Raw genomic sequence first — 26,243 nt, 5'->3', positions numbered from 1 at the left:
CAAAGCCGAAACTGCTCCGAAGACCGGCCGACTTCTCCGTCCCCGCCCCCTCTCACCCAGGAAGCGAAAGTGAAGCTGGGCAGGAACTTGACCCCGCTTCCCCGCCCCTTCCGGTTGTTCTCATGGCGCGTGGCGGGGAGAGCAGTTTCAGCTTCTAGGGGCGAACCAAAGAGAGAAGGGGAGGAGCGCGAGGCGAAATCCACTATTTTCGTCAAGCCTTACTCCTCCCCTCCTCTCAGTACGAAGCTGCTATTCTACTCGCACAGCGCCCAGCGTTTTTCGCCTCTGGATGGGAGGAGCGGAACACATCACGCACGCACGCACGCACGCACGCTGTAGTCTCGGCGCGAGGGACTCGACGCGGAGGAGAGGGCGCAAGACCTGCGTGCGCGTGCGTTCTGGCGTCCCGGGGCTAGGCTCGGCGAGGAGGTGACGGGTCTGAGGTTCGGCTAGGTAAGGGGGTTGGCGCTCAGCCATCGGGTGCTGACCCCCGCCTTGGCCGCCTCCTCCTCCCTCCCCTAGCCACCGGTGATCGGCGCCCTCTCCCCCCACCCCCCCGACTCACCCACACCCGTCGGAGGGAGGAGGACCTCTGTGCTGGAGCGATGAGCGCCAACGAGGACCAGGAGGTAAGACCCCTCCTCCCGGGAGACTGGGGCCAGGGTAAAGAAGAATGTATGGCCAGGTGCAGCCCCTTGTCCCCGTAGGTATTCCGGACGGAGGCGGGGACGTCCCTTTCCCTCCAACCTCACCTCTCCTTGTCTACCAGTATTTATTAAGCGCCTACCACATACCTTCCTTTTCTCGGAGGCCTCCGCCCCCCAAGCCCGGAACAAAGTCTCTTGTCCTCCCTGGGACTCTATAAGATAAAGGAATGGGGGGGGGGGGGGGGACCTGAACTCGATGCTTTCGGAGTCTTTAATGCTTGGAAATCTACTCTCCAGTGACCTGAATGGGGGTGTGAGGAGGAGCCCGAGTTCTAGCCCTGCCTCCCTACCCCGCCACCCCTCCACCTTCTGTAGAGTCCAGAAGACAGCCATCGAGTTAGGTGGATCTTGAGCTCGCTTAGGACAGCGAGGAGTTTGCCTTTCCTCGTAATAGTGCCTGGCACTTTGGTAGGTTGTTTATTTAGTAAATGCTTTTTTCATTTAGGAAGATAGAATGAGGTAGAAAGAAGAATAGAGACCTCAGCTCAGTTTTCTGAGTGGAGGAGGAGCCAAGTAATGATTAAGGATTGTTGAGTGAGTGGTCTCCTCGCCCACCAGTCCTCAGATGCTCTCTGTCTCCCTCCATATCTTTCTCTTCCTCCTTATTCCTTTACACACATACTGCCTCTGCCCATTCTATACACCACCACCACCCCACCCCTTCTTCCATCCCTGATTACCTTATAAAAAATGTTCTTAGTGCTCAGCCATTTGTGAGTTAGTTCTTTGTATACTTGAGATTACCTATAGAAGCGCACCAAATCGATGATCACCAGTTCTAAGACACATTCTTGTTTGTCTCATATCCCAAGAGGACTGGAATATCTTTGGACTTAGGTCCCTTTATACCTGCTAGTTATAGTTTTTAAAATTATTGAACCTAGGGCAGCGAAGTGGCTCCGTAAATTGAAAGGCCTAGAGATTGGAGGTCCTGGGTTCAAATTTGTCCTCAGACTCTTCCTAGCTGTGTGACCCTGGGCAAGTCACTTAACCCTAGTTGCTGCTCTTCTGCTTTGGAACCAATACACTATGTTGATTTTAAGGCAAAAAAAGTAAGGATTTTAAAAAATTATTGAATCAATTACATTTGTTTGGGGATAAATAAAGTCTTAATGGGCCACCATGACTTTAAAATAGCTTGTTGCACCCAAACTGAGCTGTGACTTAGTGCTTAAAAGCACCTGACTTGGATACTGAAAGACCTAGCTTCAAACCCAGCCTTCCTAATTGTGTGACTCTTTTCTAACATCTGATTGCCTGACAAAAGGATCTACTGGAGAAAGAAACAGTAAACAACCTTGCCAAGAAAGTAACATTGATGTTAAAATTTTTTTTTTTGAGAATGCCACTGAAAAATATAGAAACTTTAATCACAATGACTTAGCAAATGGTATATTTTTCTGTTGTGGTGGTGTTTTTAAAGAACTTTTGAGGAGGTTGGGGGAGGGGGAGTTGGCAGGGGGATGTTCAAGTTCTCTGATGAGATAGGTCTAAAAATCTTAAGTTTTAAAGATGGTACTGACTTTATATCAGTAAAATCATAGGTGTAGCCCCCATCACCATCATTTTTTGGAAAAATCTAAAATGTCTTTTTTAATGATCTATTTTAATTCTACAAGCAATATTGAACTCTTAAAATTATTTCTTTGAGCAATTTTGAGAGGGAATTAGTATGCCTTGTTTTCTTAATCTGTAAATTAGGCATGAGAATATAGTCCCCAATTTTAAAAGGTTCTTTGTATCCAAATAGCCTGATGAAGGTGGAGGCAAAATATCAAGAAATATTTTTTTCATCTGCTAATTTCTCTTTTGTGGAGACCTAGTTGTACCACACCAATTAAAATCTTTTTCTTCTCTATGTGAAATGAATTTTCTCCTAAAAACAATGTTATGAATAGTGGTCAGTTCATAAAAGTTTCTTTAACCCATAATGTAAAAAATTTTCTTAGTGCATTTTCAACTTCCTTGACCATCAATTGAAATTTTTCTTAGAATATTATAGAATCATAGAATATTTCTTAGTTATAAAATCTAAAATCCCACCTGCAAGAACTCTTTCCCCCTTTATGCAAATACTTTCTCTGTAATTATTTCCTTCCATTTTATCCTTTCTGTAGCTTGGCTGTACATAGTTGTTTGCCAGTTGTCATTTCCTTTAGGTTCTGAGGTCCATGGGAACAGGGACTTATTTTTGCCTTTCTATTCCCAGCACTTAGCACAGTGCCTGGCACATAGTAAGCACTTAATAAATTTTTGATGATTTGACTAAAATACATAGGATTACAAATAGGATTGTACTGAAAAAGATTTATGAAAAAAATTTTCATCTCACCACCATTGAGTGCAGCATGGGGGGGGAGGGGGATCTTTGATTTCTTGAACATATTCCCTTCAGTGTAGTGTGAATTTTAAAACTACTCCACCCTACTCAGACCTTAATTTAGAAGATTTGATTTAGCTATTTCCTGAATTGTAACAATGGAGATACTAACAGAATCAGGTCTTAGGAACTCTACATTGCTCCACCCTACTTAGTTTAACAAGGTTAGGAATGCCTGCACCCATACTCAAGGATTAAATATCTAAGAAGATGGCCTTCAATAGAAATGTGCAGAAACAGCTGACAGACCCCTGTGCTATCCTAAGTCAAGCTAAACTATCATTGGTACAGATGAGACGCAGGAAAGTGATGTAAAACCATCTATATAAGGCACATCACTTCCTCTCTTTCTCCGGAGAGGCGACGCTGGCTGGCAGCGTGCTAAGTGTTGCGACATCTTGGCGTGGTGGCAGCTATTTGTCTGGGTTTTGGTGGTGAGTTTTCCCTTGAGCTAATTCAGGTTCAGGCATCTTGGCTGAGCCCTCTTGGAGTTCAGGCTGATTCCTTCTTCCTTTGCTCTCCAAACCCTTACCTTCCTAGAGCCTCTAATCTTCCCTCTGGCTCAAGCCAAGCGGGAGAAATCCTACACCTTTTCCTTCTCCTTTCTTCTTAATTTCTTTCCACTATATTAATTAAATCACCATAAATTTCCAGCTGACTTGGGTATTTGGGGGGGAGGGGTAATCTATGGTGGCCAAATAATTAATATAGTTTAGGTCACAACGCTAAAATTATCTGTTACAGTAGAACCACTCATACACAAGCTAATTCTCCTCTACAATGGAAGTGACCCTGGGATCTTGAACACTTTGTTATAGGAATGAAAGCTCCAGTATGTCCTACCAAGCTGGAAAGACTTTTAAGGGCCTGGTAACATACTGTATGTCTGTTATCCAAGCACCAACATAAAATCAGAGAGGCTGATCACCAGATTTTGTAAGATGATCACTTTTTTCAAGATAGAACTTTGAGAGATTTTCCTTAGGGAGTGCCTATATAACTACAAAATCACATATATTGAAGAAAGTACTAAATATTTATTTCTCCTTCACTGTTTTAATAACAAAAAAAATTGAGAGAAAATGCTATGTAAGTATAAATTATTATGCATTTAACAAATTTGTTGTTTGGAAAGTAAATTTGTTATTAGAAATTATAATTCAAGCTCCTTTAAAATGTAATTTTCAAAGGGAGATGCTGATTTGTGAATATTTGAAAGGGAAGAATTATTTGGTATGGTTTGGGAAGACATGGGATAGATTTCTTTGGTATGACTTCTGTATAATGTGTTGAGTAGTCCTCGGGAGTTAAATGGAAGCTTGAAATTTAACAGTATTGACTGTCTTTCCTATGCTTGCATAAATTTTCAACTGAAGATTTATTAAACTTTTCAAAGATAGTTTTTTTTTCAAGTAGGTAATGCTTTGTAGTGAGTACATAGTGTTTCTTAGAGTATGTTAACAGACACAACTTTCATATAGTAAATGTGCACCAAAAACTCAAGCCCCTGTGTTTTTCATTCTTCATATGACTGAGACAAACTCATTTTACTCATTCCTTTTAGATGGAGTTGGAAGCATTGCGTTCTATTTATGAAGGTGATGAAAGTTTCCGAGAACTAAGTCCAGTTTCATTTCAATATAGGGTAAGACACGAAGCATAAATGAGATCATTTTTATTGCCTTTCTTACTAAGATTATTTTGTACTCTATATGTATTTTCTCTATGCCTGTATACATGTTACCTCTCCCATTTTGAGGGCAGAGACTTTTTCCTTTTTGCTTGTTTCCCTGCAATTAGTACAATGACTGGCATATAATAATGTTTGTTAATTAATTTTTGCAGAAAGAGGAGTCATTGATGAAATGCTGAATTTTGTTTACAAATTTCGTTTTTTATATTTTATTGTTGAAATTGATGATGTATTTATCTGTAGCACATATTTTTTGAGGTCTATAATTCAAAATCTGAATTTCTTCTAAGGTAGATCATGTATCTTTCAATACTGACAAATTTTTTTAAATCAATGAGTTTTTTTAAATTATTTATTGAGTTGCCGGAGGTGGAGTCAAGATGGCGGTGTAGAGGCAGGGAAAATTCAGACTTCTGAAAACCCTTCTTCACCAATTAAAAACAAAATGCTTTGAGGGTACTAAAAACCAACTCTAACAACAGGACAGAGCTATGGAACCATCCTGCTGAACTCTGCTTATAAGATACTTCCCCCCCCCCCCCCCCCCACCTCCACCACCACCAAAAGCCTGAATTCTAGAACACTCAAGTTTATGGGGAAGGAAGAAGGAAGGTCCCAGGACCCCTCCCCCACCTACAGTACTGAGCCTCCAGCAGTGGCTAGAATCTCTGGGTGGGCAAGGGCTCTTGTCCAGAGCATTGAACACAGGTGGCAGGAAGGCAGCTGGAGAAGCCTAGAGAACATAGCCCAATCACAGCGAAGCCCTCATACCCCACCCCACCCTTTTCAAGGTTTTGGCCTCCACACATCCAGCTCTGGAAGATCAACTCTGCCCTGGCTTAATCTTATCAATAGGGCAAATAAGCCTTCAGAGGGCAGGAAAGCTCAAGCTCCAACACCCCTCCCCAGACTGCTCTTAGAGCCTGCTGACTAAACTCCAAGAGTGAAGGCTATAATTACTACAGAATACCTTAATAACACGGTGGGAAGCCCAGCTTATTTTCAGCTTCTGATGCCAGCTGGGGAAGATATGACATCAGGGCTCAATCTGACCAATGAGCAGAGCAGAGAAGAAGCCCCAAACCCACAGATCCAGCACAAAATCAAAGGAGCAAGGTTATAGGCAATTAGAGAGGGGAAAGAAGGGGAAAATATAAGTAAACGACAGAAAAAGAAAAAAGAAATTACAGTCGACCGCTTCTATTCAGGCAATGAACAAAGAGCAAATGGAATAGAGGAGGACCAAGGAACACCAAGCAAAAATACAGAAACCAGTGAATTGGTCACAGACTTTGGAAGAACTCAAAATGCAATTAAAAAAACAAGAGAGGCTGATGACAAACTGAGAAAAGAACTTAAAAAGCAAGATAATTCATCTGGAAACAGAGGCACTTGAACTAAAATGAGAAAATAGTGTCTTGAAAGCCAAAATTAATCAGCTTGAAAATGAGGCAAAGAAGATAAAAGATCAGGAGAAGAATGGCCAAAAAGCCAGGGAAGAAATTCAGTCTTTAAAAACTAGAATCCAACAACTAAAAGCAAATGACTTCACAAGGCAGCAAGAATCTATAAAACAAAATAAAAAAAATGAAAGAATTGAGGAAAATATGAAACACCTTCACAAAATGACAGAACTGGAAAACAAAAACAGAAGAGCTAATTTAAGAATTATTGGACTACTGGAAGAGCATGACAAAAGGAAAAGCCTGAACATCATTCTACAAGAAATTATCCAAGAAAATTGCTTCGATATTTTCTAGCAAGAAGGAAAAGTGGAGATTGAAAGAATCCACAGATCACCTCCTGTATTTAATTGAGTTGACAACACCCAGGAATGTTACAGTCAAATTCAAGAACTACCAAACCAAGGAAAAAATATTACAACCTGCTAAGAAGTCATTCAGATACCATGGTACTGCAGTTAGGATAACACAAGATCTGGCTGTGTCTATACTGAAGAACCGAAAGGTGTGCAATATGATATTCTGGAAAGCAAGGGAACTAGGTCTACAACCAAGAATCAACTACCCAGCGAAACTGACTATATTTTTGCAGGGGAAAGGTATGGTCATTTAATAAAAGAGAAGACTTCCAAGCATTCATAAAGAAAAGACTGGACTTAAACAGAAAATTTGATGCCCAAACACAGAACTCAAGAGAATCGCCAAAAGGCAATTAAGAAAGGGGGTGGGGGGGTGGGGGCTTTTTAAGGGACCCAATAAGTTAAAATGATTTGTATCCCTATAAGAAAAGAGGATGTTTGTAACTCTTAACATTGTTATCAACTGGGTAGCTAGAATAATTCAACTTAGAGGGAACAATGACAAACTATAGGATGAAATGCTGATACACACACATGCACACATATGTATGCATACGTATATATATATAAATGTGGTTAATACTAAAAGAAATGGGAAAAGAAGCAAATGGGGGTAAATTTATATTTCATAAAGAAGCGCATGGCAGTAGTGAGGGAGAAAGCCAATAAACTGTAAGGGTAAAGAGGTTGGAAACAGGAAATGCTTAATTCTTATGTGCATTGAAATTGATTCAAGAGGGAAGAACAATTAGATCCATTGGGGCAGAGAACTGATTCACGGCCTATAGAGAAGTAGAAGGGTAACAAACAGACTGGTGGGGAAGGAGGTAATAAAAAGGAGGGAGAGGGTGGGGGTATTTTAAAAACCTAAAGAAAAATAAGAGGGGAATAAGAAGGGTGGGGAGCAAAACAAGGGTGGGAATTAGGGGGACTGATTAAAAACAAAACACTGGTGTAGAAGAAAATAGTGAAAGACAAAAGGGAAGAACTAGAAGTAAAAATCAAACTGTTGGGAAGTACACAGCTGGTAATTATAACTCTGAATGTGAATGGAATGAACTCACCCATAAAACACAAGCAAATAGCAGAGTGGATTAGAAACCAAAACCCTACCATATGCTGTCTACAAGAAACACACATGAGGAAGGTAGACATACAGAGTAAAGGTAAGCAGATGGAGCAAAATCTATTGAGCATCAACTGAGAAAAAGAAGGCAAAAGTTGCAATCATGATATCTGACAAAGCCGTAGTAAAAATAGATCTAGTTAAAGGAGGTAGGGAAGGTAATTACATCCTGATAAAAGGCAGTATAGACAATGAGGAAATATCAGTACTCAACATGTTTGCACCAAATGGTATAGCATCCAAACTTATCTAAAGGAGAAACTAATGGAGCTCAAGGATGAACTAGATAGTAAAACTGTACTAGTGGGAGACCTGAACCTTCCTCTATCAGATCTAGATAAATCAAACCAAAAAAATAAATAAGAGATAAGAGATATGAATGAAATCTTAGAAAAATTAGAGTTAGTAGATATGTGGAGAAAAATAAATAGGGACAAAAAGGAATACACCTTTTCAGCAGCACATGGTACATTCACAAAAGTTGACCATGTATTAGGGCATAAAAACATTGCAAACAAGTGCAAAACAGCAGAAATAATAATTGCAACCTTTTCAGATCACAATGCAACAAAAATAATAATTAGTAAGGGTACACAGAGAGGCAAATCAAAAATTAATTGGAAATTAAATAATATGATTCTCCAGAATCAGTTAGTTAAAGAACAAATCATAGAAAGAATTTCATTGAAGACAATGACAATGATGAGACATCCATTCAAAAATCTATGGGATGTAGCCAAAGCAGTACTCAGGAGGAAATTTATATCCTTGAGTTCGTATATTAATAAACTGGGGAGGGCAGAGATCAATGAACTGGGCATGCAACTTAAACAACAGAAAGTGAACAAATTAAAAATCCTCAGGTAAAACTAAATTAGAGATCCTAAAAATTAAAGGTGAAATTAATAAAATTGAAAGTCAAAGAACTATTGAATTAAATGATAAGACTAGAAGCTAGTACTTTGAAAAAACAAATAAAATAGACAAAGTACTCATCAATCTAATTTTAAAAAGGAAGGAAGAAAACCAAATTAGCAGTATTTATGATGAAAAGGGAACACTCCCCTCTAATGAAGAGGAAATTAAGGCAGTAATTAAAAACTATTATGCCCAATTATATGGCAGTCTAGGTGATATGGATGAATATTTATAAAAATATAAATTGCCTAGGTTAACAGAAGAAGAAACAGAATACCTAAATAACCCCACATCAGAAAAAGAAATTGAATAAGTCAGTGAACTCCGTAAGAAAAAGTCCCCAGGACCAGATGGATTCATAAATGAATTCTATCAAACATTCAAAGAACAAATAATCCCAATATCATACAAACTGTTTGACAAAATAAGCAAAGAAGGAGCTCTACCAAATTCCTTCTATGACACAAATATGGTACTGATTCCAAAAGCCTGGCAGGTTAAAAACAGAAAACTAGACCAATCTCCCTAAGGAATTTAGATGCAAAAATCTTAAATAGAATACTAGCAAAAAGACTCTAGCAAGTGATCAAAATTAGAAGGGAAGCAACAAATTGGGAGAGGCTCTGAAAGGCTAAACACTTGATATTACACAAATATTCTGAAGCAGGAATCAAACCTAAGTTTCCTGGGCCAGTGCTCTATCCATTGCATATGTAGGTAGAGAAATGCACAAGAATAAAAAGGTAAAATAAACAAATGGGAACTCTACAAGCCAGATAACTGGGTACTAAGTAAATTAAAGTTCACTCATCCTTTAAAGAAAAGTTAAGCATTTCCCTCAAATTCTTACTTATTATACTACCATTTTCTAATTACTTTACTTTCGTTCCTCATACTTTGATCAAATCTTTATTAATGAATGGGAAATTAGGGGCAGATTTCTATAATAAGCTTTTTATTACTAGCAGTGACTATAGCTTAAAGTTAACCCTTTAGTTTGGTACTCAAGAGGTATACCACAATCTCCCCATTCTTACCTCTGTACCACTTTACACAAATCACTTTTCTAGTCAGTCAAAATATTCTACTCTTTCTCCTACATAAATTACATGCCTCTTGTATTATTGAACTTACTTTTATATTCTACCTGTCTTTCAAGCTCACATCAAGTGAAGGGCACAAAGCCTTCTCATTAATGTTGCTCAAAGTAGTAGTCTCTCCACTCAGGGAATGCCATGTAGCAATCAGCTGTATGTATTATCCATTCCAGACTTACTCCTTGCTACCTGGGCATGTAGTATAGATAGGACTTAAACATCAGTATCAACACTAAACAAAAAATGAAAGCTTCTTGAAGGCAAGTGTACTGTGTTTTATGATCATGCCTATCCCCACAGCCTAACACTCTCCCTTGTATAAGATGAGAGGGCATTAAAAATAATCTTACTGGGTAGTGCCATTTGCTATGGAGAAAGACCATCATGCACAGACACTAGATACACTCTGGTAAAGCCAGAGACTGACAGTTGTTAAGATTAAATAAAGCTTTAAAAAGTCTTTCTGTGGCAGCCAGAACCAAAGTAATCCAAGGAGCTCTGGCTGAGCTCTAGCTCCTGCCTGTCTATAAAAGCTTTGGCAGTTCTGATCTCAGAATACAGGACTTTATCTATAGGCCTGATTTCCACAACTAGGTGAAGCTCCTCCAGGAAGGTTCTTATGTCACCCATATAATGCCACGCCCTAGCATATAGTATGAATTTTTAAATTGTTTATTGAAAATGTGAGAAAATTTGGATAAAAAATCCACTAATGACAGAAAATGCTAATTTTTGTCATTTGTCTTTATTTCCTCCCTATCAAATCCCACAATATGAAACCATAAGACAAAATGCTTTCCTTGACACCTTTCAGAGTCTCTCTCTCCTTCTCTTTAAAATGAGGATAATAAGTATCTTTCTAATTCTTACAGGTGTCAAGGAAAGCCAGAGCTCCTTGGCTTACTTTGGTTCTGGCTGCCACAGAAAGACTTTTTAAAGCTTTATTATATGGTTTAGGTACTAGGGTTGAGAATAATCTTATCATTTTAAAGATAATAATTATATCTTCTATTGTCTTTGGCTTTTTTATCATGTGTGTAACTATTTTCTAGTTAACATTTTTCTTTTCTTCAGATAGGGGAAAATGGTGATCCCAAAGCCTTCTTAATAGAAGTTTCTTGGACAGAAACATATCCACAAACAGCTCCAATCATATCTATGAATGCTTTTTTCAACAACACCATGTAAGTGCTTTTCATTTACTGTTTTCCCTTTTCTTTTCCCTTTTTCTTTTCTGTTAGCACTATAATTTCTTTTAAAAAATATATTATATATTCTAGATCATCAGCCGTAAAGCAAAGTATTCTGGCTAAATTACAGGAAGAAGTTAAAGTTAATCTTGGAACTGCTATGACATATACATTGTTTGAATATGCCAAGGACAATAAAGAGCAATTCATGGAGAATCATCATCCTGTCCATTCTGTGGTGAGCATGTAATTTCGACCCTTATAATAGAGTTTCCTAATTCCTGTTTATTTAAATGTCCCAGGATTTTATGTTAAAAGCTTTGGATCAAATTTAAAATGCAAATACATTTTAAAATATAATAAGTAAATGATTTTGTAAGCTTCACTTTCACACAAAAACCAAGATATCAATAATCAGAATTATTGATTAGCCTCCATATTCATTTGGCTGAATGAGGCATGGGAAAGTTTCCATGTGTCTAGTAAAAAGCCTTATTTAAATTCCCTTGGAGAAATAGAACAAGATATTATTCAGACAGTTTAGTGGTACTGCGTCTAAAGTGTATTGACCCACTTTTGAGTTAGGGTTATGTCCTGTTGTTGATAATATTTTTTTTTGCTTTTAAGTCATAATGCTTTGCTTGTTACAAATAGGCTTAGATAATTCATCCTAAAGTGACAGTCTGAGATTTCTCTGAAGAAAAAAATAGTTTGGACTAGTACAAAAGTTTCATTCAAAAATTTCCTTAGAAAATAGACCTCTGTCAGATCTTAAAGCTTGTATCTTTTGAGACCTCTATAATGTTTGCACTGTGTATCACATCTAAAACTTTATGTACTATTATAATCAGGCTATAAACTTCTTAATGACAGGAACTGGAACTTCTGATTTCTGTGCCCACTCTTTGTCTACAGCTGAGTTCTGAATTTCAAAATGTCATTACTGATTTAATGACTATAGTATTGAAAAAGATTTTCTTTACTGTTTAGAAGGAGAACTAAGAAAATATGGACAAATTAGTATAACCTGAGGTACTTGATGGCATGGATTATGTCATTTTAAAGTGTTTTATGTTTTCCAAATTACCTATTGATACAATTTTTAATATTTGTTTTCTAACATTTTGTAATCCATTCTCCCACCTCTCCCCCTTCCACAGGAAGGCAGGTGGTATAATATAGGCATTGTCATATAATGTATATTTCCCTGTTCACCATATTGAGAAACAAGACACATATTGCTTACACTATTGTGTGCATTTAAAACCCCATGTTAAACATTTCAAGTTGTAGTAAATTAACTAAATAGCATCTGTCTAGGAAGCTAATATGACCCTCTTATTTTCAGTGTGCTTTAGGACTCACTATCATTAGCACTTTTTATAAGTTTCATTGTTTCATAACAGCCCATTGAACTTAGCTTTGTATTAAAGCTGTAGCACTATACCAATGTCATATATTTAATAGAAATCAACTTAATACAGTTGGCAGATTTCAAGAATTGGATCTATTTCACTTACTATAAATGTGTGCCAAAGTTTAAGAGTTGGTGAATTATTTTGTTTCTTTTCAGACATCAATAAGCAATATTATTTCAGTTGAAACTCCTAATACAGCTCCCTCAAGTAAGAAAAAAGATAAAAAAGAACAACTTTCAAAAACCCAGAAACGGAAACTAGCAGACAAAACAGGTTTGTACTACTAAGTATTAGATCCACCAGTCTTTTTTCTTAACCCATCATAGATAAACTTTTGGCTGCTTCACACAGTGATTATTTTGCATGTTTATTCTTTCCTTTGGGAATTTGTATTTTTTCATCTTTGTAATATGTTTCTTTCAGTGATAGAAAAAGCCTTAAAAATCACTTGTCAAGTCCTGGTTTATATTTGATAAATTCTGTTAAATATTATTATTATATTGTTATACTATAAAGTTGGAGGCAGTGCCAATATAATAGAAAAAGTAGCTTGGAGTCAGATAACCAACATTGTAAATACTAGTCTCTTTTATTAATTATATGACCTTAGCCTTCTTTAAGCCTCAGTTTCCTGATTTGTAATATAGGATAATAATACTTTCACTGTTTTGTTGTGAAGGTCATATGGAATAAGTAAAGCACTTCGTGAAAGTTAAAGTACTTTTGGAATGTCATCTATCTTAACTGTTACTTGTCATTACTGTGAGACAAAACAGTGTTAAATAATTTAAAAAGCAATTATCCATGAGATACTAGTCTTCATTTTCCAGAATCATGTATAATAAACCTAACTTTTTGAAGACTATAAATGCTATATGAGAACATTAGTCTGGGAATGAACAGGTATCACTGAGTAACATCTCTAGTTTCTGGCAGTTTCCTTTTAAGTTTTTCCCTCTAGAATGTGGCAAAATTGGGACACTAATGTATTGCTGGTAAAGTTGTGAACTGATCCAACCATTCTGTTGGGCAATTTGGAATTATGCCAAAAGAGCTATAAAAGAATACCCTTTGATCCAGGAATACCAATAGTAGCTCTATCTCTTAAAGAAATTTAAAAAGTGGGGGAGGGGTAAGGACCTGTTTATACAAAAATATGTATAGCTCCTCTTTTTGTGGTGGCAAAGAATTGGAAACTAAAGAAATGTCACTCAAACTGGGGAATGGCTGAACAAATTGTGCTTGGATGATGGACAATACTATTGTGCTGTAAGGAATGATGATTTCAGAAAGAACTGGAAAGACCTCCATGAACTGATTCAGAGTGAATAAGCAGAACCGGGAAAACATTTTACACAATAATAGCAATATTATGGAACAATCAATATGATAGATTTTGCTATTGACAGCAATACAATGATCAAGGACAATTTTGAGAGACTTATGAAAAAGATGCTATCTGCCTTCAGAGAAAGAACTGTTAGGAGTAGGAATGCAGATGAAAACATATGACTTCTAATTTGTTTATTTGAGTTTATATTTTGGTGTTTTGAGTTTTATAAGATTATTCACTAACAAAAATGAATAATATGGAAAGAAATGTGTTTTGCATGATAATACATATATAACCCAGATTGAATTGCATGCTGGATCTGAGAGGCGAGAGGGAAGAAGGGAGCAAGACAATTTGGAAAATTCATTTGGAAATTTGTTATTAAAATAAAGAAATTAAAATTGTAAAAAAGATTTCCCCTCTGTTCCCTTAGCAATAATTCCAGCCCCTGTAGCAGTAAAATTGGCACATATGTTTTATCACTGGCAGCTGTTGAGACATTGACTGAAAATTAACAGCTATAGAGACCTCACCTGAAAGGCCTGCCATTGATTAACCAAGTCATTGGTGGGCTTTATGATTGAATATCATTTGATTCTTCAGATACTTCATTTTGTATGCCATAGAGATGTCCCAGAAGGCTCCCAGAAGCCTAGGTTAGTTGAGAGTTCATACCTATAAAGGAAAGAAGAGGCCAGGAAACTGAGTAACCAGGCCTTTTATCATAATTACATTGAACTATAAATTTAAGAACAACTATAGACTAGACTTTCATAGTTCCAATTGACTTTGTTCAAAGAAAATAGCTCACTCTTTGACAGATGTCCAAACCACTTTTTCTGGGTGCCTTAAATGTCCTTGACTTGGAACTATCTTAAAGTACCCATTCCTAGGATTCTAAATGGAAGTGTTAATAGCTAAAATTAGAGAGATGCTTCTACAGTCCTTGTAGTGGACCAGATAAAGTATTAGTTTTGGGGGAGTGGGAAAGATAGCATCTAAAGCCTAAAAGCCTAGTAGCACCTTTCTTATTCTTTATGAATCAAAGAGGCAGTCTTTACCTCAGTTTTCCTACTTGTAAAATTAATGTGCAGAATTTGAAGGTTAAACAAGAAGTAAGTATGTCCAGAGTTCTATGAAGAAATGTCACTGGAATTTTTTTATTACTCATTTTTAATCAATAACTGTTATATGAAGCTATTATCTCCCTGAAAGTGAGCATTGTTTTTTATAAATAAAATTTCTTTAATTACATTAGCACACCTAGTATCAATTATGCAACCAAGAAGTTAATTAAGGGGATTTTTTAATTTTTGAAGTTAATTACTTGTTTCATTGGGTCCTTCTCAATTGCTCAGTTGTCATGAATAGTCCTAACTTCCTTGTGAATTGTGCACTAGTAAAGCATTCTATTCATAATATTCCAAACATCTACTTTTGATTACAAATGTAAACAAATACAATTAATAAAATTATTATTTTCTTCTCACCCTGGGCATTTTGCCTTTGTGTTTCACATAGAAGAAGTATATGTAGTCTTGAATGAAGAAGGAGCAAACTTGGAAAAAGGAATATATGATCTTTCTTTTATAAACTTAGTTGTAATCAAGTTCAATTCACCAAGAAGTGTACATTTAATTATTAATGAAATAAAAAACAGGCTACTTAATTGTACCATGTTGTACTCTGCTTTAAAATTGATTATTTAGCTAAGTGCTATTTGTTCATTTTGATGTGTTAGAAAATAGTCTAGTTTTTAAAACTTGCTTTTCTAATCTTGAAAATGAATTTTTTTTCATTCTGTAGATCACAAAGGTGAACTTCCACGAGGCTGGAACTGGGTTGATGTAGTTAAGGTATGTTCCTTAAATACAAAATATTTTATTTCCTTAATGTCAATAGTTATTGGTATCATAATTAAACTTATGTGATCTCTTTTTTGTTTTCTCCCCTGCCAACCTTTGGATTTGACCGGTTTCTGATGTTTGTGTACATTCAGCATGTAAGTATCTTTAAGAATGTTTTTCCTACTTCACAATCACTTTGTAACAATGTCAAGATGATTTCTAAAGAATGGCCCATTATGTAGCATTTAAGGAGAGTAGGGAGAGAAAGGAAAGGAAGGAGAAAGCATTTAAGTTTACTTTTAAGTTTACTTTACATTTAGTTTACATTAAGTTTACTTTACATTTAAGCCTACTATTTGCTAGCACTATACTAAGCACTTTTCAAATATTACCTTTCTTGATACTCACAACAACCCTGGGAGGTAGATACTTTTACTATTCTCATTTCACAGTGAAGGAAAATGAGGCTGAAGGTGGGGAGGGGTGGTGGTAAGTGATTTGCCCAGGATCACCTTGCCAGTAAGTGTCTGAGGCTGGATTTGAACTCCATTCTTCCTGTCTCCAAGCCTAGGACTCTATTCATTATGCCACCAGCTTCCTTATTTATGGAGGAATTACCCAGAAAAGCCTCCCATACTCCCTGAGATAACCATCAATTACAGAAGGTAAAGAATACAAATTTTGGAATAGTTCTCTTTTGGAGTATGAGGCACTTTGATGACAGGTGTGACCAGGGTGCCCTAATAAAGGTTTTGAATGACCAGAAAGCACCTAGACCCAAATGACAGAGGAAGCCAAGAGGTGTTGTGTGTAGCAGGTGAGGTTGCAGAATGCAAAAGGGAAGAACCCCAAAGCAAATATTCCTCTATTTGAAAGTTTGCATATAACTGTCCCTATTTCCTGTTCTTCCTTAAATGAATAGGGAAAATCTCCTTTGCATATACAATTTGCCATGGTCTCTCACTTCACCATAGCCTCATTCCCCACGTTCCTCCAGGATGTGGAGATGGATACTTTTCCCTCTTTTGTTCCTGATCTGCTGACAGATCCCATTTGAGAAATACTTCCTTTACCTGTCCCTGACTTCCTCCACTAGGAGGATGATGCCTATGGAAACCTAAGGAGTGGCTCATAGAACAGGCTCATATTGAGGTCTGTGTTGGAATATTTTGTGTTGAATTTGGCCTTATGTGTGCTCAGCTTGAAACTTTGACCCTTACACAGAGCAGAGCATGTTGAACATCATTTAAACAAGGGTCCCTATCCCTCCTCTTTCACTGACTAACTGTATAACCTTAGACAAATCAGAGAAGTTAAATAGATTTGTGTTTGACTAGATGTCCTCAAGGTCCATTCAGACTCAAAATTTCTAAGATAATAAATAACTAATTGTGCACAGCTAAGTTTGTCTTTAAATTATAGTTGGATTATAGGCTAAGCCAAGGAAATCTTTATGGATTGGCTTCTTATTCTAGGACAGTCTCTAGGTTAAAAGTGCCCATCCTGCCAACTGTTGTCTTTGATTCCCTCTTTTAGACACTACCCAGCCTTAAGTTTCCTATACTTTTCTTTCCAAACTCATTAGGCCTTAGGTATGTTAAGCCAAATAAGTTGATTGTTTTTACAATCCTCCTAAAAAGAGCTGTTCATGCCAGGTGTTGCAAGCAACTACATTGTAGTCATTGAATTTCAACTCTTGAGCTAGTTAATATTTGAAAGTTGTGGTAGGTGGGACCTACAAAAGGGAAGTGCAGGCAATTTCCAACTTATGAATGGACTAGATTCTAAAGTTTTTTTATTTTTAAAGCCCTTATTTTCTGTCAGTAACAACTGTTAAGACAGAAGGGCAAGGCAATCAGGGTTAAGGAAACCAAGTCCTCCCGATTCCAGGCCTTGTGCTCTCTCTACTGTGCCACCCAGCTACCCTCATCTCAGAGTTGTACTGATAGGTTTGTTTGTTTCTGTATGGAAATGACTTCTCCTTTTTGGTATTATAAGGAGACCAGAGGTTTTCTAACCAGCCTAAGCCCCCATACCAATTAAGTCTCACACAGGAGAATATACTAACCTGACACTTGAGTTTTTTAGGTATAGCAATCAGAAGAGTACAGAAGAGGGAGGAGGGTCTCAGACCACATTTTGAAGTAGATAAAGTGTATGTTTAGCATTCTCATGCCTTCCTTTCAGTACCACTCTCACTTACCAGTGTCCTTGTAGTATACTTCATGGCCCCAAAACTATTGCTTTTCCTTTCTTAATCAGAACTCACAATCCTTCCATTTAAATGTTACAAGGAAAGTAGTCTGAAAGTCCTCACACCTCCCAAAAAGTATTTGCATTTTTAAAGGAAAATACTTATTAATCCAAATGAGTCTAGTAGAATTTCAGTCAGAGTATAAGGAAATGAAAAAAAAATATGAGGGAAGGTCCTGGGGTAAGAAGGAATAAGCACTTAGATTCTGCCTGAGAGTTTGCTTCCAGGATCTGCTCCCCTATTTTCCATAGTTTCTTCCTGCATTTGTAAACCTATAAATTTTCTAATTTTTCAATAGGGTTCCCTATGGCGTTGTTTTTAAAAGTCCAGAAATACCTTGTATTTACACAGAATTTTTGTTAGTGGGTTTTAGAAGTAATTTTTGTTTCCTCATATTGATGGTTATAATTTAACATTTAATGAACTCTAGTTTTACATGTTTGAGGTGGAGCCTAAAAGTTCGATGTGCAGTTACATGAAAGAAAGAGCTTTCAAAATCTATAAACTTTGTTGCTTTTGTATGTTAGTGTTAACTAACTAACTGGAAATGTTTTTCATTTGATATGAAGTAGAAGCAATGTAACTCAAATGTAACAGCTTAAACTTATTTACTGTTTCTCTTTTCTTTTTATAGTTAAGCAAAACTGGTTCTAAAGATGATGAATAATGAAAGTAACTTGATAGAAGAAAACACCATCTTTTAATACCATAAACTGAGGCCAACATGTTTCTTTTAGTACTCTTTTCTTCTATTGGCATTTTATAAAACATAAGTTTTTGTATTAAGTAATCAGATCACAAGTTCATGCAAAAATTTGTTGGTTTTTCATTATTCTCACAAATTTGCCTTAAAGGAAGGTAAAACATGCCACCAGGAGTGTTCAGTGTCCTTTCAGGAGTCTGTTAAGCTTTATAAATGATCACATTTCGGGAAAGGTAAATGGTGATATATGCAGTATTTGTTTATACTGTCTTATTCTAGAGTGTGATTTTTTTTTTAAAGGGAATGTAAAGCCAATTAGAATAAAGCTGCTTATCAAATATACCCTTTTCAAGTTCTCATCTCAGTGGAGTAAATAGTAAGAGTGGCGTTTTGGGCAGCATGATCTATATTAATAGGTTTGTCATCTTGTTTAAGGTCTTCATCTGTTCATTCCCTTGAATTACTGATGTTTAAATTGCTTCAAAGAAAGCTAGTGGTTGAATACCACTACTATGATCCTTTTGTATAGTTCACATCTGTGTGTAGTTACTTTCCATGTTTTGTTTTTTGCAGAGAACTGCTGTCTTCGCACAGATAAGTCTAAATTATATTTTTCTCAATATTGATGTATTGAGAGGTTTAAACATGAGAGATTTTGATAATACATAGGGTAAAAAAAAAAATAAAACAATTCTGCCAAATACATTGGAAAGAATTTTGTATAGATGTGCTCTATTGTATTTAAAAAAAAAATCCTTACTGAATACACAGTAATGGAACAAAAGATGCCTTAATGTCCTTTACTTTTTTATTGTTGAAGACATTGATTTTAATAAATTCCTATTTATCTGCCATTGTGGGTTCTTTTTTGTTGTTGTTGTTTGTTTCTTGTTAGTCTCTAGCCCTTTCTGGCAGGGAGCAAGCATTTCCTTTGTCCCAGAACTGTGTTAGTTCTTACTAGGTATACAGATACAAGCAAAAAGAAAAATAATCCTGCCAAGAGCTTACATTGTAATGAGGTAGAAGAAAAGAAGGGTCAGAGCCTGGGAAGTTATTGAAGTCAAGAACCAGGTGAGGAACACAACATGGCCAGCTGAGCCTTTCCCCAAAATAAATAGTTCCCATAAGGACTTTCACCAGTAGCAGAAGACTGGCATTGCATAGGTATGGCCCAGAATGAGAAGGACCCAGGCACTGAGGAATTGAAGTGAAGGAGGAGTGAAAATGAAGCAAAATTGTGATGGTAAAGTCCAGAAGAGTCAAGAGCAAAGCTCAGAAGAGGATGCAGCATCTCTGGCTTGGGCCTATTCCCCAAATAATTCTACCTCATATATTCAGTTTTGGTTTTTTAATCTTTTAAACATCCATTTTTTGATGATCTATCTTACTTTGTAGAGAACAGGTATGTAAGCTAAGGGTTTTAAGGATTTTACAAAGCCATAGATGAAATGTCATCTCTCCATACTTAAAATCTGGCTGCTTTTGTCCCACTTCTATTTTAAATACAGGTTAAAAAAATTTTTGAGGAACAACTAGATATACAAAGAGATAATTTATTAAATGAAAATGGATTAACACCTAGAAATGATGCTCACTTAATGAGGTTTTTAAACGTTAAGAATTCACTCCCCTTTTGGCAATGTAGCATTTTAGACCTCTCCTTTTATACGATAAGTTTGATAATCAAACATCCCCAATATATATTTAATTAGATTAAGGGGATACAGACAAAAATGCAATGGTGCCTGCCTCCAAAGAGCTCACATTCTAACATGTAAGACAACATATACACATAGAACTGTATAAAAGTGAATAAAAGAATGCCAGGAATGCAGGAATGGTTTACTATAAGGAAAACTGTCAACATAATTGATTAAGTTAATAACAAAAATGATTATATCAATAGATGCAGAAAAGGCCTTTGAAAAAATATGATACTCATTCCTATTAAAAATTCTGGAAAACACTTCTGGTCAAGATGTCAGCTTAGAGAAAGCTAAAGTTCAGAGCTCCAGAAACCCTTCCTTACCAATCTCAAACTGAATGCTCCTAGGGCATCGAAATTCAAAACAAACAGCAGAATAGACCCCGGAAACACTCCTCCTGGACCTGGATCAAAAGGTACGGCCCCCCAAGAGTCGGAGCCCGAGATCACTCGGATCTAAAGGGAAGGTCCCAGGACCCATCCCCCCAACCCAGAGTGCTGAGTCCAAGGCAGCAGCAGGAACCTCAGGACAGGCAGGGGGGCCTCGGGAGCCGGCTGTTCTGAGGGCTGCCCCCTGAAAACAACCTGAGCCAGTCGCGGGGGCACCCAGACAGCAGGGAGGCAGAGAGAGACGGGAAGCCTGTAGCCCCCTGACCAGAACCTTCCATCTGGGTCTCACTGAAGGTCGCTGCCTGAGGGCATACTCAATCAGAGCTCCAGTAAGCCGCGGCCCCTCCCGCCTCAGAGTGCTGGCTCTTCCGGCCGGCTGAGGCACAGAAACAAGGGCAAAGCCATAGAACGGACAATCTGCCTAGGGCTAAAACCTCTGAACGCCAGACAGAGATAAGAAAAGCTAATCCTCCCCACTCAGAGATGGCAAACTCCACAGAAGCACAAAAAACCCAAAATTCCAAAAAAAAACAAGAAGAAGGGGGCGACTTTGGACACATTTTATGGAGCAAAAATACAAAACACAGAGGAGATAGAAGAGGAAACACAAGCAAATGCTTCGAAACCTTCCCAAGGGAATGGAAACTCTCCACAAACCCATGAAGAATATGAATCAGAAATGATCAAAAAGATGGAAGCCTTTTTGGGAGGAAAAATGGGAAATAATGCAAAAGAAATTCACGCATCTACAAAACCGGTTTCAGCAAACTGAAAAGGAAAACCAGACTTTAAAGCAAGAACTAATAAAGCAAAGCCAAAAGACCAAGAAATTAGAAGAGAACATAAAATATCTCACTGACAAGGTGACAGATTTGGAAAATGGAGAAGAGATAATTTAAGAATAATTGGACTTCCAGAAAAGCCAGAAATAAACAGCAAACTCAACATCGTAATACAAGATATAATCAAAGAAAATTGCCCAGAGATTCTAGAACAAGGGGGCAATACAGCCACTGACAGAGCTCACAGAACACCCTCTACACTAAACCCCCAAAAGACAACTCCCAGGAATGTAATTGCCAAATTCCAAAGCTCTCAAACAAAAGAAAAAATCCTACAAGAAGCCAGAAAAAGACAATTTAGATATAAAGGAATGCCAATCAGGGTCACACAAGACCTTGCAATTTCTACTCTGAATGATCGTAAGGCATGGAACATGATCTTCAGAAAGGCAAGAGAGCTGGGTCTTCAACCAAGAATCAGCTATCCAGCAAAACTGACTATATACTTCCAAAGGAAAGTATGGGCATTAAACAAAATAGAAGATTTCCAACTTTTTGCAAAGAAAAGACCAGAGCTCTGTGGAAAGTTCAACACTGAAAAACAAAGAGCATGGAATACCTGAAAAGGTAAATATGAAGGAAAGGGAAAAGGAGAAAAATGTTATCTTCTTCTTTTACTCAAACTCTCTTCTATAAGGACTACATTCATATCAATCTATGTATACTAACATGTGGGGAAAATGTAACGTGTAAATAGGGGAAAAAGAAAGACCAAATAGAATAATCTTTCTTACACAAAGATTCACATGGGAAGGGGAGGGGAAGGAAACTCATAAGAAGGAGAGGAAGATAAATTTTACTTAAACCTTAATCTCAGGGAAATCAACTGTGAGAGGGAAAAACATCCAGATCCATTGGGATCTTGAATTCTCTTACCCAACAAGGGTAGGGAGAAGGGAAAACCAAGGGGGGGAAGGGGGGAAGGGAAAACAAAAGGGGAGGGAAAGAGAGGGGGTGGGGGAGGGAACAAAAAAGGAGGGACTAAAAAAGGAAACATATCAAAGGAGAGGAAAAGGGGAACTGATTTAAAGTAAATCACTGGACTAAAAGGTAAAGCTGAAGAAGAAAAGGTTAGAATTAGGGAAGGATATCAAAATGCCAGGGAATCCACAAATGACAGTCATAACTTTGAACGTGAATAGGATGAACTCACCCATAAAACGTAGACAAATAGCAGAATGGATTAGAATCCAAAACCCTACCATATGTTGTCTTCAAGAAACACACATGAGGCGGGTTGACACCCACAAGGTCAGAATTAAAGGATGGAGTAAGACCTTCTGGGCCTCAACTGACAAAAAGAAGGCACGAGTGGTAATCATGATATCTGATAAAGCCAAAGCAAAAATAGGCCTGATCAAAAGGGATAGGGAAGGTAATTATATTTTCTTAAAAGGGACTTTAGATAATGAGGAAATATCACTAATCAACATGTATGCACCAAATAATATAGCACCCAAATTTCTAATGGAGAAACTAGGAGAATTGAAGGAAGAAATAGATAGTAAAACCATATTAGTGGTAAACTTAAACCATTATCAAATTCAGATAAATCAAAAAATAAATAAGAAAGAGGTAAAAGAAGTGAATGAAATCTTAGAAAAATTAGAATTAATAGACATATGGAGAAAAATAAATAGGGATAAAAAGGAATACACCTCAGCACCACATGGCACATTCACAAAGATTGACCATACATTAGGTCACAGAAATATGGCACACAAATGCAGAAAAGCAGAAATAATAAATGCAGCCTTTTCAGATCACAAGGCAATAAAAAAAATGTTTAGTAGTGGTACATGGAAAACCAAATCAAAAACTAATTGGAAATTAAACAATATGATAGTCCAAAATCGTTTAGTTAGAGAAGAAATCATAGAAACAATGAACAATTTCATCGAGGAAAATGACAATGGCGAGACATCCTTTCAAACCTTTTGGGATGCAGATAAAGCGGTAATCAGAGGTAAATTCATATCCCTGAGTGCATATATCAACAAATTAGGGAGAGCAGAGATCAATCAATTGGAAATGCAAATAAAAAAACTCAAAAACGATCAAATTAAAAAACCCCAGCAGAAAACCAAACTAGAAATCCTAAAAATTAAGGGAGAAATTAATAAAATCGAAAGTGATAGAACTATTGATTTAATAAATAAGACAAGAAGCTGGTACTTTGAAAAAACAAACAAAATAGACTAAGTACTGGTCAATCTAATTTAAAAAAGGAAGGAAGAAAAGCAAATTAACAGCATCAAAGATGAAAAGGGGGACAGCACCTCCGATGAAGAGGAAATTAAGGCAATCATTAAAAATTACTTTGCCCAATTATATGGCAATAAATACACCAATTTAGGAGATATGGATGAATATATACAAAAATACAAACTGCCTAGACTAACAGAAGAAGAAATAGAATTCGTAAATAATCCCATATCAGAAAATGAAATCCAACAAGCCATCAAAGAACTTCCTAAGGAAAAATCCCCAGGGCTTGATGGATTCACCAGTGAATTCTATCAAATATTCAGAAAACAGTTAATCCTAATACTATACAAACTATTTGACATAATAAACAAAGAGGGAGTTCTACCAAACTCCTTTTATGACACAAACATGGTACTAATTCCAAAACCAGGCAGGTCAAAAACAGAGAAAGAAAACTATAGACCCATCTCCCTAATGAATATAGATGCAAAAATCTTAAATAGGATACTAGCAAAAAGACTCCAGCAAGTGATCAGAAGGGTCATCCACCATGATCAAGTAGGATTTATACCAGGGATGCAGGGCTGGTTCAATATTAGGAAAACCATCCACATAATTGACCACATCAACAAGCAAACCAACAAGAACCACATGATTATCTCAATAGACGCAGAAAAAGCATTTGATAAAATACAACACCCATTCCTATTAAAAACACTAGAAAGCATAGGAATAGAAGGGTCGTTCCTAAAAATAATAAACAGTATATATCTAAAACCATCAGCTAATATCATCTGCAATGGGGATAAACTAGATGCATTCCCAATAAGATCAGGAGTGAAACAAGGATGCCCATTATCACCTCTACTATTTGACATTGTACTAGAAACACTAGCAGTAGCAATTAGAGAAGAAAAAGAAATTGAAGGCATCAGAATAGGCAAGGAGGAGACCAAGTTATCACTCTTTGCAGATGACATGATGGTCTACTTAAAGAATCCTAGAGATTCAACCAAAAAGCTAATCGAAATAATCAACAACTTTAGCAAAGTTGCAGGATACAAAATAAACCCACATAAATCATCAGCATTTCTATATAATTCCAACACAGCTGAGCAGCAAGAACTAGAAAGAGAAATCCCATTCAAAATCACTCTAGACAAAATAAAATACCTAGGAATCTACCTCCCGAGACAAACACAGGAACTATATGAACACAACTACAAAACACTCTCTATACAACTAAAACTAGACTTGAGCAATTGGAAAAATATTAACTGCTCATGGATAGGACGAGCCAATATAATAAAAATGACCATCCTACCCAAACTTATTTATCTATTTAGTGCCATACCCATTGAACTCCCAAAATATTTCTTTACTGATTTGGAAAAAAAAAACATAACAAAATTCATCTGGATTAACAAAAGATCAAGGATATCCAGGGAAATAATGGAAAAAAACCCCACATATGATGGGGGCCTTGCAGTCCCAGACCTTAAACTATATTACAAAGCAGCAGTCATCAAAACAATTTGGTACTGGATAAGAGACAGAAAGGAAGATCAGTGGAATAGACTGGGGGAAAGCGACCTCAGCAAGACAGTATATGATAAACCCAAAGATCCCAGCTTTTGGGACAAAAATCCACTATTCGATAAAAACTGCTGGGAAAACTGGAAGACAGTGTGGGAGAGATTAGGTTTGGATCAACACCTCACACCCTACACCAAGATAAATTCAAAATGGGTGAATGACTTAAACATAAAGAAGGAAACCATAAGTAAATTGGGTAAACACAGAATAGTATACATGTCAGACCTTTGGGAGGGCAAAGACTTTAAAACCAAGCAAGACATAGAAAGAATCACAAAATGTAAAATAAATAATTTTGACTACATCAAATTAAAAAGCTTTAGTACAAACAAAACCAATGTAACTAAAATCAGAAGGAAAACAACAAATTGGGGGGAAATCTTCATAGAAACCTCTGACAAAGGTTTAATTACTCATATTTATAAAGAGCTAAATCAATTGTACAAAAAATCAAGCCATTCTCCAATTGATAAATGGGCAAGGGACATGGATAGGCAGTTCTCACATAAAGAAATCAAAACTATTAATAAGCACATGAAGAAGTGTTCTAAATCTCTTATAATCAGAGAGATGCAAATAAAAACAACTCTGAGGTATCACCTCACACCTAGCAGATTGGCTAACATAACAGCAAAGGAAAGTAATGAATGCTGGAGGGGATGTGGCAAAGTAGGGACATTAATTCATTGCTGGTGGAGTTGTGAACTGATCCAACCATTCTGGAGGGCAATTTGGAACTATGCCCAAAGGGCCACAAAAGAATATCTACCATTTGATCCAGCCATAGCACTGCTGGGTCTGTACCCCAAAGAGATAATGGACAAAAAGACTTGTACAAAAATATTCATAGCTGCGCTCTTTGTGGAGGCCAAAAACTGGAAAACAAGGGGATGCCCATCAATTGGGGAATGGCTGAACAAATTGTGGTATATGTTGGTGATGGAATACTATTGTGCTAAAAGGAATAATAAAGTGGAGGAATTCCATGGAGACTGGAACGACCTCCAGGAAGTG

The 26,243-nt window shown here is 37.0% G+C and overlaps 1 protein-coding gene and 1 long non-coding RNA gene across 2 annotated transcripts; both read left to right on the top strand.

The window, feature by feature from the left end:
* Window positions 1–94: 94 nt before the first annotated feature.
* On the top strand, window positions 95–15,615 carry RWDD4 (RWD domain containing 4). The gene is made up of 6 exons (XM_016423112.2): window positions 95–629; window positions 4,652–4,732; window positions 10,818–10,927; window positions 11,024–11,171; window positions 12,507–12,624; window positions 15,491–15,615. Exons 1-6 carry the CDS (start codon window positions 606–608, stop codon window positions 15,613–15,615), a joined length of 606 nt encoding a protein of 201 aa, XP_016278598.2. The 5' UTR covers window positions 95–605.
* Window positions 15,616–15,692: 77 nt separating this feature from the next.
* LOC130455089 (uncharacterized) lies at window positions 15,693–19,342 on the top strand. Its single transcript, XR_008912969.1, has 2 exons — window positions 15,693–16,196; window positions 18,420–19,342. It is a non-coding gene; the product is annotated as an uncharacterized LOC130455089 (long non-coding RNA).
* The last annotated feature ends 6,901 nt before the right edge of the window (window positions 19,343–26,243 follow it).

This window comes from Monodelphis domestica, chromosome 6 (assembly GCF_027887165.1).
Source record: "Monodelphis domestica isolate mMonDom1 chromosome 6, mMonDom1.pri, whole genome shotgun sequence".
Taxonomy (NCBI): Eukaryota; Metazoa; Chordata; class Mammalia; order Didelphimorphia; family Didelphidae; genus Monodelphis; species Monodelphis domestica.
Note: the sequence above shows the minus strand (reverse complement) of the source record. Positions and strands in the feature narration are given on the sequence as shown.